The sequence below is a fragment of the Fukomys damarensis genome, unplaced genomic scaffold (genome assembly GCF_012274545.1).
Source record: "Fukomys damarensis isolate Sample0158 unplaced genomic scaffold, DMR_v1.0_HiC HiC_scaffold_35, whole genome shotgun sequence".
Classification (NCBI taxonomy): Eukaryota; Metazoa; Chordata; class Mammalia; order Rodentia; family Bathyergidae; genus Fukomys; species Fukomys damarensis.
This window is the reverse complement of record NW_022900947.1, coordinates 47,508,324-47,525,858: the sequence shown is the minus strand read 5'-3', so window position 1 is coordinate 47,525,858 and position 17,535 is coordinate 47,508,324. Positions and strand designations below refer to the sequence as shown.

The 17,535-nt window shown below is 34.8% G+C and overlaps 1 protein-coding gene across 7 annotated transcripts in view; it reads right to left on the bottom strand.

Annotated features, from left to right (window-relative positions):
• The window catches only part of Adgrl3 (adhesion G protein-coupled receptor L3), an 811,341-nt gene that overhangs the window by 100,478 nt on the left and 693,328 nt on the right, over positions 1-17,535 (bottom strand). For all 7 annotated transcript variants that reach the window (XM_033758920.1, XM_033758923.1, XM_033758917.1 and 4 more), the window contains 2 exons: positions 15,420-15,629; positions 10,835-11,055 (listed from right to left, as the gene is read on the bottom strand). In XM_033758920.1, the coding sequence (XP_033614811.1) occupies positions 10,835-11,055; positions 15,420-15,629 (431 nt within the window). The remainder of the gene's footprint in view (positions 1-10,834; positions 11,056-15,419; positions 15,630-17,535) is intronic.

The window sequence follows — 17,535 nt, the reverse complement described above, 5'->3', positions numbered from 1 at the left end:
AATATCTACTTGGTGGAGTCAACTTAAATTCCTTTCAGAAGTGAACAGCGAAGGAGGCAACGTGAAACCCTTAGAATGTACTCAGTAGATCATCTGTCCACAAGCACTGTCCGGCATCACTCTCTTCTGGAAGGTTTTGTCGCAGGAATGTGGGTTTCAATTTGACTGCCATCTGGCCCCACCTCCTGTTGTTTTTGGCCACTCGCTGGCTTTCTCAAAACTGTGTGTATTTTATCTCTTTCCCATTACCTGCCTTAAAAATTTGCACAATTCCCTCCCAGTTCGCTGCACCAATGTTGAAACGGTTCCCTTTGGCTTTAGCATGGGGGATACCTGCTTGCGGACTTCATCCTATTCTAGAAATCTGGCCGCTTCATGTCTCTGGAATACGATTCACAGCCGCTGGTTAGGAGGCAGCACAGTCGGATCAGTGAAACAAATACTAGGGGAACAATTTTATCGCACACAAATTACAAAGTTTGCCTCATTGTTGGCCAAATAACATTTGAAGAATAGCATTTATTATAAAATTGACCTCTTTCACAAAGCAATCTTTAACTTGTGAAATTGACAAGCACTCTTGTTTTTATTTTAAATTTACTTTATAAAAGTTTAATTTGAAAATTACAATTGTTTTATTTTTAAACATCAAATTCAATCATAATGTTTATAACTGTATTAACTTTATAGAAGTACTATAGCAAAATTAACTGACCCAAAGTTGAAAAGTGAGTGTACTTTGAGCATACTACATCTCTAGTTAAATACCAAAATCCTTTCCATATCAAGAGTAGTCTAACATTAACAGGAGTACTGGTCATATACTATAGACATTTACTTGCCTTTTATTTCACTTAGGTGATAGGCAGGCACCTTTTAATTTCTATTTTTGTAGCATATTTTTTCAAACAATAAAAGCAACATATTGTTATGTGATACATAATGAAGTCTTACTGAATTACTTTGTTTATTGGTCTGAATTCTCTCTCTTTTTGGGGGGGGTTATTTGAGGCAGGGTCTCACTATGTAGTTGAGACTGACCTGGAACTCACTATGTAGCCCAGGCTGGTCTCTAACTCAGTGATCCTCCCGCCTCAGCCTCCCGAGGGCTGGGATTACAGGTGTGCACCACCACGCCCTGCTAGTCTGAACTCTCCTCTCAATAGAACTAGTGGTAAACCAGAGGGATAAATTATTATTCTCCTCCAGAATAGTTCTATTTCTAAATAGAAGAAGCATGATTGAAATTAATAATGAAGGTGCTTATTTCAGTTATCATCCTCCCCTTCCAAAGTCAATTATCTATCCAACAAGAACTGAATTCATTTTTACTCAGAAAAAAAGAAAAATGAAGAAAATCAGTATTCCAAAATGGAATAAATTGATTTCTCAAAGCAGGAGAACAGAAAACAATACTTCTAAGGTTTATGCTCTTCTGCTAAACTATTTGCCACTTTATTGTCATCAGTCATTTGCAAAGGCATAATTCTGTTTTTATAAAATAGTAAGGCTCACTATCCAACATACATACACAAATGTCACCCCAAACATGCTTTACTGCTTTTAGATACCAGTGACACTACCAAAGCACAGTTCCTTATTCAAAGTCAGCAAAGTAGAATCATTAAAGTAACTTGGGACATTGTGCTTTGTTGCTAGTTTAATCCATTCATAACAAAGCAGATATCTACCTTTTCACCAAAGGTTTCTGAAGTAATAAAACAGCACCAGTGCTAAGAATTTAAAACTAGATGAAGTATATCAAATGTAAGTTATATGTTCTTTATAGCCTCAAATTATCATTTTTTTAAAAGAGTTTCACCATGTGTCCAGCAAAATACATCTTTTTGTGAGTGACTACAAAAGCAAGAACGGTACTATTTGCTATGATTTATTAATACATGTTGGCATAATTCCCATAATCCAATCTTTCATTAGCTATGCTTATAATGATATAAGAATTGAAAGCATTACTCGAAAAAATGTATACTTATTAATATAATTTAGTTTATAATTTTAAACAGTGGTGATGATCATAGAGTTTGTGTTTTGTCACTTGTATCAGCCAACTACTAGAACCAGTGATAACAGTTGTAATTCAACAAATGCCTATATGTGCCAAATAATTTACATATGTAACATTTACCTATATACATGCACACAGACATGCATTTATTATATATTAACACACAGTTTCAAACATTGCAACAGTCTTGAAAGATCCTTATTATAAACCGCACTTTACAGAATGAGTGAAATTCAAGGCAACCAGCCCTTAATTCTAGTCTACTTGACTCCAAAGTCCCTATGGCTACTGGAGGCTTCTGGAAGAGAATAAAGATTTATGTTATAGACCAATAAAGGTATAGTTTAGCTAATCATAAATTGATCAATAGATGAGAAATGTACATGTTTCAAATAAAGCACAGATTATGGACCTATGTCTTAAGTAAAACTATTAAGTCTTCTTAACTGTAAGAACATCTCTAGATATTAATGAAAATTTTAGTGTTATTAACTAGCTTTACCACAACACAATTTATATGCAAAAAGCACTCATTTAAAGTATACAGATGAACTGCCTTGAGTATACTTACTGTGAAACCATCAACAGAACCTAGTCTTTCTATTACACCAAAATGAAAGACTGTCCTTATTAAGTCAGAAACTTGTTTGTCTCTCTCCTACCCCACAAGAGTATGCCCATGCTCTCACTACTATGCAGAAACCCTGGTACTTCCTGTCCTAAAGATCTCCCTATTCTGGGTATTTCATATGAATGATATTTCATATGAGTGGGAACGTGTAACATGTAATCTTTTGGGATTGACTTCTTCTTTTTTTTTTTTTTTTTTTGAGACAGGGTCTCACTATGTCATTGAGACTGACCTGGAACTCACTAGGTAGCCCAGGCTGGAACTCACAGTGATTCTCCTGCCTCAGCCTCCCGAGTGCTGGGATTATAGGTGTGAACCACTAGCCAGCTGACTTCTTTTATTTAACATAACATTTCATTATCCAATTTGTACAATGTACTGCTACCTTATTTTAATCTATGATATAAATACATCCCATTTTATTTACTTTTTCATCAGTTAATGGATATTGTGTGCTTCTATTTTTTGGCTAAAATAAATATTGTTACTATTAACACTAATATCCATTTTTATATAAATCTATGCTTTATTTCTCTTCGGTAAATATCTAGGAGTAGAACTGCTGGGTCAATATGGCAGCAATGTTTAAAGGTCTATCTTTTGAAGTAGCTAACTGCAGCAAAAATTCCTTTACAATAATATTTTTCTTGTAGGCATATTACTGCATGAAATAATTACACATATTTATCCCTGTGTGTGAAATGATAGCTGTGAAAGTCAGTATATTGCTTTGGTTCCAACAAGAATTCGTGTCCAACATTTGATTTTAGGTAAAACATTTCATTGCATTTTAGAAATTACACTCCTGTTTTGTATGGGTTATTCCATAATAGAAAAATTATGCTGAACGCAGAATTCTTAAATATGGTGACAAATAAGTCCATTAGTAAACTTAAGGTTTATCCTGGGTGATATAATAATGATAAAATAAATCCTTGGTCTCTAATACACCTACACATAAAACATGATCTTGAGTTTTAATACTATGGTATACAAATATACATATATACTTTCTATTTACATATTGGCTGATTACTTCGATATGTCTTTCCAACATAATATTTTATTATAAATACTACTCCCACTGGCCCAACTATAAGTGAACATACCTGGTGATAATATAAACAGTAAAGTAATTGTTTAATGTGAATGAAATACTATAATCAATGTCATATAATAAGGGCTTGAGAAATACTCCAAATCAAAATATTATTTTCTTTGAATAGGTTTAATTGTTTAGATGAAAAAAACTTATGAAAAATTCTGTACATATTATAAAATTTCATGTTTCCTGATTTGGCTGTCTTTTGAATAATACTACAATCTAGTTTTTTTTTTTTTTTAAAAAAAAAACCAATAGTCATTTCTCTACTCCAGTGCTTATACTGGTTGGCTGATGAAGGGAGAATAAAGGAATCTGGGATCTTATGACTAACCAAGAACACTCCACTTAGAGTTTCTTTTAATTTAGCCAGCTGGGGAGACAAACATATGACTTCATAGATGATTTACTAGAAGTTTCATATCATAAAATTTGATTGCAATTATTTTTAAGAGCTTGGCTATTCTTGTAGTACTCCGGGATTTCTGCTTGATTAGAAATGTTTATGACTTAATCTATACCTTTTAGAAAAACTTTATCAATTTTTTGTCCATATTTTATCTCTCAGATTATTCTCCAAGCCTTAACCTTATTCCTGACTTCCATTTCTTTTCTCTTTACCCAATCCACTAATGATGGTACCCACTGCTTTTTGCACACATGAAATTATGAGGAAAATGCTATAAATTATTAATTTGATTTTTTTAGCATATGTGCTGCCAAAGTGAGCACAATTTTAATTTTTTTTAATAAAAATTAACTGTAATAGGCTTGCATTTTTGGATAACATTGAGGTACTTAAAGTTTAAGTGAATTGACTAGTTTCAGTTTATAAAATCAAGAGTCTGGTCTGATTTATTATTAAGTCAATGCCAATTTTTGCTATAATCATCTTTTGAGGACATTCCATTGAATGGCTTTACTGAATGTCTATATGACTGTGCGAGAAATCAAGAGAAAATACAAATCTAGGGATAAAATTGAAACAATTGTTTATTGTTAACTATGCAATTGACAGCATTATGATCCACTAGCAGAGGTTATTTACAAAAACGAATTTTGCTAATTTAAGTAGAATTTTAAATGTCAGATTATGTCCAAATATTTGAAGTACATTTTAGGTATATGTCAGATAATATAAATTTGTTGAACATTAGAAAATAATGACTCTCTTACAAGCACTGCAAATTGAAGACAGAATGAACATCTCAAAATCAAATTATGTTTGTTTTGTGTGTATGTGTTTTGTACATAATAATAAATTCAACAGTCCTAATAATAGTTAATAGAAAACTGCATCATAATTCATCAGCCAGATGGGATATAGTAGTTATCTCTATCGTATCAAAATAACATTTATTTACCTTACCCAAGAATTTTACCTCTAACTTTGTCTCTTGCCATGTTTACCATTCTCTACTGTTTTGAAATCCAAGCTATTATTGTTATTGTTAAATGCCTCAAATATAAAACTGTACTGTTAGAATAATGAAACAATTTGTCAAAGTAGGACAAAGAAAAAGGAAAGCATATCTAATACCAGAAACACTACAATACACACTAAATGATTTTATTTTAGATACATTCTAAGTAGGAGAGGCTAAAAAGATAAAATTTAGGAATCATGAAGTTCCAAAAATAAGTTTAAAAAAGACATAAAAATTTACTATTTTGAGCTTCATAAGAATTTATAGAAAATATCTGACAATATTTCTCAGCATGTTGGCTAATGTTAATTTGTATTTTTAGTTACCAAAAACATCCACGTAGCACATAGGACAGCAACACTAGCAAACAACAGAGTAGCAGTGTGAATGCACAGAGTTGTGCGGTGAGCAGGGCCTAGGAAAGACCATGTGACATAAAATAATAGGAGTCAACCACAGTAATATAAAACGGAATAACAACAACATAAGATAATAAGGACCAGAATACGTAATTCTATATGCAGAAACCCTGTGAGTTGTGTGAAAAATCAGTTTATATTTTTCTTTGACAGCATACAAATTAAGTCCTGATGGAAACATGATAGTTTATTTCACATTCTCCAATAAACACTGGTGACTGAATAATTTTTCCTTTCTCGATACCTGTTTCTTCAATGAGTAAAACGTCAGAACATCACTGTATAGATGGTGGGATGAACTCCTAAAAATCTAGACGTTAAACATTTTACCCATGTATTCTGAAGGCCTCTATGTGGACAATTTATTTAAAATGTTTAGATATGTTAAAATGTTTTATGCCTCATTTTGATAGAATTTTAATGAAAATTCCCCCATTCTATTCTCTCTTTTACCTATCCTCTCTGTTTTCTTTAGTATCTCTTTTGCTATTCTTTGGGCTGGAAAAAATCATCATTCCAAAATTGAACTATTAAGCTTTGTTTAAGGGAATGGCTGGGAATTAAATTAGCCTCTGTTCTTACAAATTAACACTGTCAGTAATTAAGACTTCCAGGTATAGTGCAGGAAATTAAAGCAATGATGACCAAAGCTTTAACAAGGTCAAGAGAGACTACATAGGACTGATTTTAAGAATAAACCATTTCCAACTACAAGAAAGAGACATTGTCTTCAAACAAATAACTAAAACACAAAGCAAACAGTTCAGTAATTCAGTAATGGGAAAATCTGCAAATGCCCAAGGAGAAAAAAATAAATGTAAACAAATCAAAAGCAGATCAAGATTTTCAAAAGAGAAATACTGAAACCATTTAGGAACAATATTTCAGGCAGGTAACGGCACCACTGAGCTAAATCCCCAACCCTTTTAAGAACAACATTTGACATGGGGTAGGGTCACAAATAATTATATCCCTCAACTGAATTTTTAAAAGAGAAAGTCAATAGCCTTCTTGTACATAAATAACAGACTAACTGACTGACGATTGGGAAAACAATTCATTTCACAATAGCATCCCCAAAAATGAAGTATCTAGGAATCAGTCTAACAAAAGAAGCAAAAGACCTCTATACTGAAAACTACAGCAGTCTGAAAAAAGAGATCGAAGAGGATATAAGAAAATGGAAAGGTATCTCCTGCTCCTGGGTATGGAGAATCAACATAGTGAAAATGGCCATACTACCAAAATTGCTATACAGATACAATGCAATGCCAATTGAAATTACAACACTATATTTCACAGAACTAGAAAAAATAATCCAAAAATTCATTTGGAACCAGAAGAGACCTAGAATAGCAAAAACAATTCTAGGAAATAGAGACATGGCACGGGGTATAACAATTCCCAATTTGAAACCATATTACAAAACCACTGTGATAAAAACAGCATGGTACTGGCAAAGAAACAGACCTGAGGGTCAGTGGAATAGAATGGAAGGTACAGAAACAATTCCAGATGTACTCAGCTACCTCATCTTTGACAAAGGAGCCAACCATCCTCACTGGAGGAAAGATAATCTAATAAACAGTGTTGGAAAAACTGGATTTCAACCTATCAAATATTAAAATTTGACCCTTATCTTTCACCATGCACTCAACTAAAATCTAAGTGGAGTAAAGATCTATATATTAAAAGAGACACTAAATTTGCTGGAAATAAGCTAGGCAGAACTCTTGAAGAACAAATCCTCAGCATCACGGGAACTAGCACAGAGAATCAAGAACTGGGATCCCATCTTAATAAAAAGCTTCCACACTGCAAAAGAAATCAGCAACAGAGATAAGAGACAACCTACAATATGGGAAAAAATTTTTACCAGCTGCTCTTCAGACAAAGGACTATTATCTAGAATATATAAGGAACTCAAAAAAATTCAGGCCTCCAAATATAAAGACCCAATTCAAAAATGGGCATCTGAAATGAACAGACATTTCTCAGACAAAATAAAAGCAGCAAATAAATATATACAAAATGTTCCACATCACTGGTTATTTGAGAAATGCAGAAGAAAACAACACTGAGATTCCACCTCATTCCAGAAAGAATGACTGCTATCAAGAAATCAACCAATAACACATGTTGGCACAGATGTAGGGAGAAAGGAACCCTTCTCCACTGCTAATGGGAGTGCAGACTGGTGCAACCACTATGGAAATCAATATGGAGATACCTCAAAGAACTAAGGCTAGAAGTTCCATTTGACCCAGCCATCCCTCTGCTGGGTATCTTTCCAAAAGAATTAAAAGAATCATATCACAGTGATATATGCTCACCCATGTTTATAGCGGCACAGTTTGTAATAGCTAAAACTTGGAAACAGCCCATTTGCCCATCAGTTGGAGACTGGATAAAGATGTGCCTTTGCTATAAAATGGAATACTACTCAGCCATAAAGACTGAGACATTAGAGTCATTCATAGGGAAATGGATGCATATTAAGGTCATACTCTTAAATGAAATAAAGAAGTCACACATGTAAATACCAAAAAGCTTCTCCGGGGTGAAAAACTAAAAGTGTAAATGAGATCTAAATGCTATAATTGACAATGTGAAATAAGAAGAAAAGGGATAAAGGTGTAGGGGAAGTGTAGGGGAAAGGAAGTAAGGGAAAAGAAAAAATATGAGAAAATGAAAAAATGGAAAATAAGTTTTTGTAAATATGGAAGGGAGGAGGGGGTGAAGGGAGGGCAGGGGCAAGGGGAAAAAATGAGAACCAAGACCTGTCATGTAAAGGTACAAAATCCCAATGATGAATGTAATTGTACTGTATACCTAAAAAATACCAATAAACTCAATGAGAAAAAAAATAAAATAGAAATTCATTAATTAATATGAAAAATTATATGCTCTGGGAGTAAACAAATAGGTTTGTTTTTAGGTAGCTAGAAATATTCTAATGTTAGCGGTGATGAGTGCATAATTCTGTGAAGTAAGAAGGAAGTAAGGTGCATCCTTTAAAGGAGTGAATGTTGTGGTACATGAGTTGTATCAGTAAAGGTATTATTTAAAAATACGATTAATCTAATACTTGTCCTCTAAGATATCTTTAGAGACAACCTCAAATTATGTCCTTTTCTACAGCTGTATCTATGGAATGAAGTTAGATTTGATTAACAATTCAAGTGTCCAGATTTAAAAAGTGTTGCTATTTGTAACATTTAGAGAAATAGCTTTCTATAGCCTATGACTATACTGAAGAGGAAAATACAGTATTTAGGTAGTGTTCTTTCTTAAATTTTATTTATATTTCTGGTCTTCTTTTAATTGTATTGTTTCTATGCACAAACGCCTATGCTATTTTAAGTACAATCCCAAGAGTCGGGGGTCCTCCTTGGGTTGTTCCTCTCTAAGGAATCCTCATCTCTGGGAAGCTAGCTTCTCTATTTCCAGCTTCTATGTCCAGACTGCTTATCGCTGGTAGAAAGTCGTGAAATTGGGCTCATTAACTTCCACACAGGTAGACGTTATCCAACCTCGTTTGAGCCTCCGCTGCTGCTTGGAAAACTTTTTATTAATGTCTAATTGGCTCCTTAACACATTTTTCCACACTGCTCATTTCAAAGCTTTTCAGGTCTCCCTTCCTCTCATCGTGACTTCCATCTATTCATTCAACAGAGATGAGCATCCTCTACTGGAGGGAAACATTCCTCTGAGTTAAAATTTTCTTTGCCCATTCTTTCCTTCGCACTCACTTCAGAATAGCAAGATCATCGGATCACTTTTTAAAAATACCTTATTTCACTTGAAATAAACCTGACTTGGTATACCACGCGTCTGCCAAGACAGCATTATAATCAGAGACAAGACATTAATTTATAGTGTTCTTGGCTATTCATTTTTAATATGAATATCATGTACATGATGAATTTATAAAGCTGATATTAGTACTAAACTTCCTAATCTCATGTTTGGTCGTATCCTTTTACTTAGCCCCAAGACCAATGGTGGTGAAACTTTTTAGAGCTTTCAATGATCACAAACAGCCATAGGTTTACCCCTACTGCCCAAGACCTTTCCCTTTCATTCAGTCTGTAAACAGTGAATACAAATAGGGCATAGGCTCTTTTCCTCTCTAGTAATCTCTCATCGCCTTGATTCTTCTCATCTCATATGTACATAAGACTTCATCTTTTAAAATCCTCTCTCACTACTATAATCACCCTAGCTAGTATTTTCTTTGTTTTCCTTTGGAATAACTTCAGGGAATAGATATACCTGAAGTTTCTACTTTCTCTCTACTCATTTATCTCTTCATGCCTTCACAACCTGGCTTCTGCTTCTAGCTATTCTGAAAATAGCTCTTTCAAAGGTCAAGTGACCTTTCCTTAGTATCTATCCTACGTGAGTTATTTTTATAACCACTGATTCTGAATGAAATGAACCTTACTCTCCCTTCCCTTAACCTTCAGTACCACAGCTCTTTCTGAGTCTCATTACCTCTTCTTTTCTACCTTTATTTACACTCTTCGTCTGTGTCCTAAATGTGAGTATTTATCAGAATTCTATCTTGGTCTTCTTTCTATTTTCTGGTACTCAAACTTGTATTCATTCTCAGGATTTCAAATGTTATATTTATGCATATTACAAAAGCATTTTCAACTGAACTCCTTACCAGTATGGTGGACATCTCCCTCTGTATGCCATACCAATTTAAAGTTCATAATGGAAATAAAATTTGCCACTATACCTACCCCAAACTCATTCAGGAAAAGGAAAAGGAGAAACATAAGCCATTCCTGCTTCTACAGTTTTCTTGGCAAACATATGGAAATTTTTTCCAGTAACTAGGAAGAAGAGAGGCCTCCAGGGTTGGGAAGGGCACCATCCTGTGATTACACAGCTGTTTGTATACTGTTTGTATACTTTACTTTGTAAAGCTCTTCAAGGGACAAATACCTCAATGCCCTGAGAAATAATAAAATTATCATCCTTCTAATTACTCAGTTATGATGTAGAAAAATATGTTGTTTTTAAAAAGCAACATACTGAATTTCAATAATTTTCTTTTCTTTTTTACAAAAACATGACAAAATGTCATAACCAGACATCAAATAGCACCATTTTCTTCTCTGGTTCCTTCATCAAATTCAGCATGAATAGAAAATGCAAAGCTTTTATTTCAACTAGATTCACAAAAGAGGGGCAAAAAGAAAGATGCAGACCACTCACACTTTGTCGGTCCCGTAACTCCTGTAGTCCACAGCGGCTGACACAGCCACGATGAGAGCAGGCATCCCATAGCCCACCAGATAGAAGTACTTCCGGCGGGAGTGTTCACTCTCAAAGACCTCCACCAGCATGATGTACAGCTGCACTCCCTCCAGGAACATCCAGGTGAAGGCAGCCAAGAAGAAGAAATGTAGGAGCGCAGCGAACACGGCACAGGCAATCTGGGGAGAAGAACAAACCAGTCAGTCAAATATCTATCACATGGGATATCTATCAACTGCCTAAAACTAAAATCAGTATTTATCAGTATTGCAATACAAAAGAGACTTGCAAGGGAATCACCGAGATAAGATTCTTAAAGCACAAATGTGAAAACTAAGTAAATACAGCATGTCTTTAGAAATCTTTTGAACATCGATAATGGTTTATGGATGATAGCATAGTATGAGAATAAGGAAAAATTATGACATATTAGGAAAAAAACTGTACTAAGTGCCCAAAGACACTTACCACTGAGTTTAATCTAAAAAGTCTTAAATAGATTTCAAGAATTTTTCCCCTTATAATAGGCATATGTATTTTAATCTCCCCCCCATCTCTCTTAATTTTTTAGTGGTACTAGACTAAGCCAGGACCTTCAATACGCAAGGCAAGCATTCTACCACTGAGCTGTATCCCTAACCCCTAAATTCTTCAAATGTAAATGAAAGAGAAACAGTAAAATGGGGACAGATGAAATATATTAGAATTTAAAAATATTAATATTAATGATTATTTGAGGGTCATGATGATAATTGTTTATTTCTTCCTTGCCTTACTTCAGAAAAAAATTAAGGTGGCAGTTGAAATTTTAGACAGATCAAACATAAAAATGGACTGGGTTAAAATAAAGGGCCCCAGAAGTGTCTTCTTTTTCTTTCATTTCTTTTTTTTTTTCTTTTGCTATTGTATCAACTATTAGTCCAGACAAGCTTGGCCAAAATAGGCAGCTGCTCATTTTTAAAAATATAGTCATTGTAGTGGTGCAAGCCTGCCAGCTTTCTACTCTGGGAAGCTGAGGCGAGAAGATTGCAAGTTTGACCCCAGCCTGGGCTACTTAGCAAGACTCTGTCACAAGAATTTTTAAAAAATGAAGAAACAACAACAGAAAGCTGCAAATGTAGCTCAGTGTGAATGCCCTGGAGACCCAATCCCAGTAGCTCAGCATTCTGTCAGTTTCCGCTGACCATCTATATCAATTTCCCTCTCTAATATCAGTTCCCAACATTCTCATTCTTTTATTCTTCCTTTTTATTTATTCATTCATTCATTCATTCATTTGTTTATTTGTTTGTTTATTTTTTGGTACCGGGTATCAAACTCTGGTCCTTGTGCTGGTGAGGCAGGTGGAGAAACCCCTGAGCTAAATCCCCAGCCCCTCTCTTTTTTATAGAAGCACTGACTAAAATTGATAGCTCCTACTAGAAAAGGTCAAAAACTTACAAATGTGCTAAGAGTAGTATGGATACAGTGATGAGCAGGGCCCCTAAAAATGAGTCAACTACAGGTCATCTTCAGGGGTTAGAAAGGAAACAATGAAGGAGGCACGAGGAAGGAAGTCAGATGTCTGACAGATGAGAGATTCAGGGCCTAAGGACACCAAAACTAGCAATAAAAGAAAAGACAAGTTCAGCTGACTTGCACTCTAGCCATGTTTTTCTGTATCAATTCCTTTTTTTTCGGTTTTTTGACACAGGGACTCACTATGTAGTTGAGACTGACCTGGAACTCACTATGGAGCCCAGGCTGGTCTCAAACTCACAGTGATCCTCCTGCCTCAGCCTCCCGAGTGCTGGGATTATAGGTGTGCGCCACCATGCCCGGCTCAATTATTATTCTTTATATCACTTGTCAGAATTCGCTGTGCAATGCTTAGTGAATTTGATCATAGTATGTGTAACATCAGGTAACAAAAATAAAGATTTCTAAAGGACAAGGAATCACACAGTATTTAAATTATAGGTTAACAGAAGAATAAAATGATACATTCTGGGAAAATAATATAAGTGCTTTGTCAAGTTAGAACTTAAACTACTAGTTTTTGTTACAATACAGCTTTACTTTTTGGGGGGTAATGTGCACTCTGATTGCTTATTCATTTACATGAATTTACAGAAAAAGCTGTTACATAAGTATATAAGAGCCACTTACAATACATTCACCATAAATGTAGACTTTATAGTCATTAATCATGAATACATAATGACAGACATTAATCTAACTGAATTTTCCATTACAAAGGACTCCACATGTATGGACAAGTAGTGGAGTAGCATTAAAGTCACCTGATTCTTTATCATCAGTTTTGAACATGAGAACAAACTCTCATCATGTACTTGAATCCTGAGTAAACAAAATGGGTCTCAACAACTATGAGTAGGCATGAAGCTAGCTTTATACGTTAGATATTATTCAGTGTTTGTATATTCCCTTCAGCTTTACTGAAACCAGTTCCAGTCTTCTCTTTCTTTCTTCCTCTCTTTCTCCTGCGCTCTCCTCTCCCCTCTCCTTGTCTCTCTTCTCCTTTCCTCTCCTCAGTATGACCAGCGGTAAACAGTGAGGCTGGTACTTAAAGAGATCAAAGGAATCCAAGCAATAAAGTTTGCCACACCAAACTTTGGAAGAACTTATACATTCTAAAAACTGACCCCTAGTTTATATTGTTTTCTAAAATATGACAAATAGAATAAATATTTTTGACATGCAGGCTGTAAAACTATTTTCGAAATGCAGATAGTTTTTCAAGGTACATTACAATCCTCAAAAAATAACACCTATATCTATCTAAAAAGGCATATTGCTATTCTCTAAATGATCGTATTAAACTCTCCTCAATATTCAGGTTTATGAATTAAAAATTAAGAAAAACTGAATGAGAGCTGGACCTTACGGCACCATGCCTGAGATCCCGGCACTCCGGGAGGCCGAAGAAGAAGTGGGAAGCTGATCCTATCTAGGGCTACTTAGCTACCGAGTCCACCTCAAAACATAATTACAAACAAAAAGGGTTGGGGATGTAGTTTAGTGTGAGGCCCTGGGTACAGTACCAGTACCACACACATAAATAAAAAGAAAACAAAGATATGAAATTCTTTAGACAGACATGATTATAAAAGATAATTTTTGAAGAAATAGTTATCTCCTCGATCGCTGATGAGAACACCGAATTCTATAATCATTTCAAAGACAGGTTGGCAGTTTCTTCCAAAATTAAACTTAGTCTTATCAAAAGACCTGGCAACTGTGCTTGGTATTTACTTAGGAAATGGAAATTTAAAGTCTGTCCCCAGAAAACATACATAAATGTTTGTAGTCTCTTTATTCATAACTGCCAGAACTTGGAAGCAATAAACAAAGATGTCCTTTATTAGAGTAATGGATAAAGTGGTATATTACACTGTGCAAGATTAGTCAGTGCTAAAAAAGGACAAAGAGAAAACATATGTAACTAAGTAATAGCACCCAATTTTACAAAGCTACATCCTACATGATACCAACCACATGCCATTTTTGAATAGGCAAAAATATAGAGTAAAAACAATTCAGTGGCTGACTGGCTTATGGAAAGGAAGGAGTTAAAGAATGAAAAATTAGATTCATTCATAGGAAAATGGATACATATTAAGGATATACTCCTAAGGAAAATAAGTAAGTCACACATGCGTAAATACCAAATAGTTTCTTTGGTGTGAAAAACTATAATAGTACATAAGATCCTAATGATATAATTGACAATGTGAAATAGGAAGGGGCTAAAGGTGTAGGGAAAGTGAGAAGGGTAGGGGAAAGGTAATAAGGGAAAAGAAAAAATATGAGAAAATGAAAAAATGGAAATAAAATGTTTGTAAATAGGGAGGGGGGTGAAGGGTGGGCAGGGACAAGGGGGAAAAAATGAGAACCAAGACCTGTCATGTAAAGGTGCAAGATCCTAATGATGAATGTAACTGTAATTACTGTATACCTTTAATGTACCAATAAACTCAATGAGAGGGGAAAAAAAGGAAAGGAAGGAGAGATGACTAGGAGGAACATGGAGACTTTTCAGGCAGTGTGTCATGTTAAGAGTGGCTATATGTTGCTATCCATACTTCCAAACCCATAGAATGTACAATACCTACAATAATTCCATAAGAATTAGGAATTGTGGGCTTTGAGTAATAGTGATCTGTCAACATGTGTTCATCCTGTCACAATCATACCACTTACAGAGGTGGGTGGTGGCAGGGCATAAAGCCATGCAAATGTACAGAAGGAGGTTACATGAAAAATCTCTGTACCTGTTGCACAATTTTGCTGAAAAACCAAAAATGGCTGTACTAAGGAAATATATAAATAAGTTGAAAAGAAATGTACATTTCATTCATAATGTTCACGGCTTCCTTAGGACAATGTAATGTGAAAAAATAAAAACTGAGAAAGACCTGAAAATTACTATCAGCTCAAAGAAAAGCTATTGTCAGCCAAGACTACTGGTATTTCCAGTACTGGCAGGACCAACGAGCTAGAACAGAGAAATCTTTTGCTAATGTCATTGCGGGTGGCTTACGGGTTGGTCAGTTCTGTTTATTCCAATCAGGAAGAGCAGCTCTGCCACAAAGAGGCTGATGCAGAGGTTCTTGTGGATGGTGTTGCGGTCACTCTGGAGCCCACGGAAAAAGCAAAATGTGAAGATGCAAATCAGGAGACAAACAAGTGACAGCAAAATTCCAACCCATGTGATCACATCCAGAAGAAGGTCGTGGACTGCATCACTGTGCTGGAAATATAATGAAAAGACAGTAAGTTGCAGTTATGCACAACCGATTATATTCTTATACGGGTCTGGATTTGGGAGACATGGTTTTAGTATCAAACTCAATGTGTTCCACATCTACAATGTATAAAATAACTTAATGATTTAGGTTTTCCCCCCATAGATAAAGTATTTTATCTTTTCTCTGAGGTGTGGATATTCAGGGATGTTAGTAGCTTTCCCTGCTTTCTTAGTGAACATATTTCAGGATACAAATAGCAAGAACAGATCAGCTTTAAGTCTAGCGAAACATTTTAAGGGAAAGCTTTGGTCTATTAACCACTGTTACTTTTGTAGATTATTTTTTCATGCAACTGCTGCTGGGGTATATTCTTCAAAAGATTAAGCTCTACACTGAGGGAGGTGATGTCCCTACTAGTTTCCAAATCACACTGATAATTTTTTTGTATGTCAGACACACAATCGTGCATCCTGAAAATCAGAATTTTCAAGTTGAGTTAATAAAAGTATGCATTTTTATAAAAATCCCCAGATATTTCTGATGAATGGCCACATGTGTGTACCAGTTATTTAGCAGGAAGATCTAAAAGAATGAGGATATTCACTGGATTTATATTCATATTGAATGGCTTAAGGAGATCACGAAGTTTGATCCTGGAAGGGGTTTAAATTAATAGAGCCTGTTATACATAGATGGAAAATAAGTATTCAGAATGAGTACACGAACAACAGCATAAAGTAGATAGTAAGGCTAAGAAATAAGAAAGAGTTCATGAATACTACATCTGCACTTCTTTTTTGTGATTTTTTTTTTTTTGTACCAGGGATCAAGCTCAGGATGTTGTGCTTGCAAGGCAGGAAGCACCACTGAGCTGAATCCCCTGGCCCGAAACTGCCATTTTTTTTTTTTTTAAGATTTTCTTAAAAGAAAAAAAAAATCCTATGACACTGATATTTGATCTGTTCTATGGTCTCCACATTATTTCATTTCTCTCCTTATTCTAAGATTCAAAACTAAATGTTCACCCAATAGCAGTTTGCCTCCATCCAGAACAACTTGTTTGAAGCTTTATTTTCATAGCGACCCAACACATCAGAACACCAAAGTGGGGCAGAGTTGCAAAATTGTCTACAACTGTCCCATTCCTATTTTCTTTTGGGGTTTCCTGCAAAGCTATAAAGATATCTTACTTCTATCAACAAAGATATGAATAAGTTAAGTTATTCCATACAATTCTAAAGAAATAGTGAAAAATCAGTGTACTAGATATATAGTTTCAAACATGGATACTTCCCAAAATTCTAATGGGTGCTTGTAGAGCAACAAGCAAAAAGATCTAGACATTATATCATGTGTGGAAAACTTTGAAATACGCAAGTCTGTGCCACTGATTTTATGGATGTACAGAAAGGTAACAGAATTATAATAATGTTCATGAAAGAATTTCTAATGGACAACAAGCAGATGTATTCCTCATACCTTTCTCAACTATGTAGATCATACACTTTTTTATTTTAAGATGGAAGTAACCATGTTTATTTTCTGCATTAAATTATGTCAATTTATAATACATAAATATCCAAGTCTTCTATTTTTAGTCATTTTTGTCATACTTTTAGAGATTACTCTTAATGTAAAAATTCTTATAAGTGAGCCACTAAGCTGTAATCTGAATCCAAATGCTTTTCATTCTGCCAGATAATGACTTCCCAGTAGTCATTCTGTGAAGACCTCCACCAGACCAGGCAATAAAATGAATTAGATTTCCTGTATAACTCTCAATATTCCTAATAAGAAGCACAAATCAGGGTCAGGGATTTAGCTCAGTGGTTCTGCCACCTGCCTCGAAAGCGCAAGGGCCGAGTTCCATCCCTGGTACAAAAAAAAAAAAAAAAAAAAAAAAAAAAA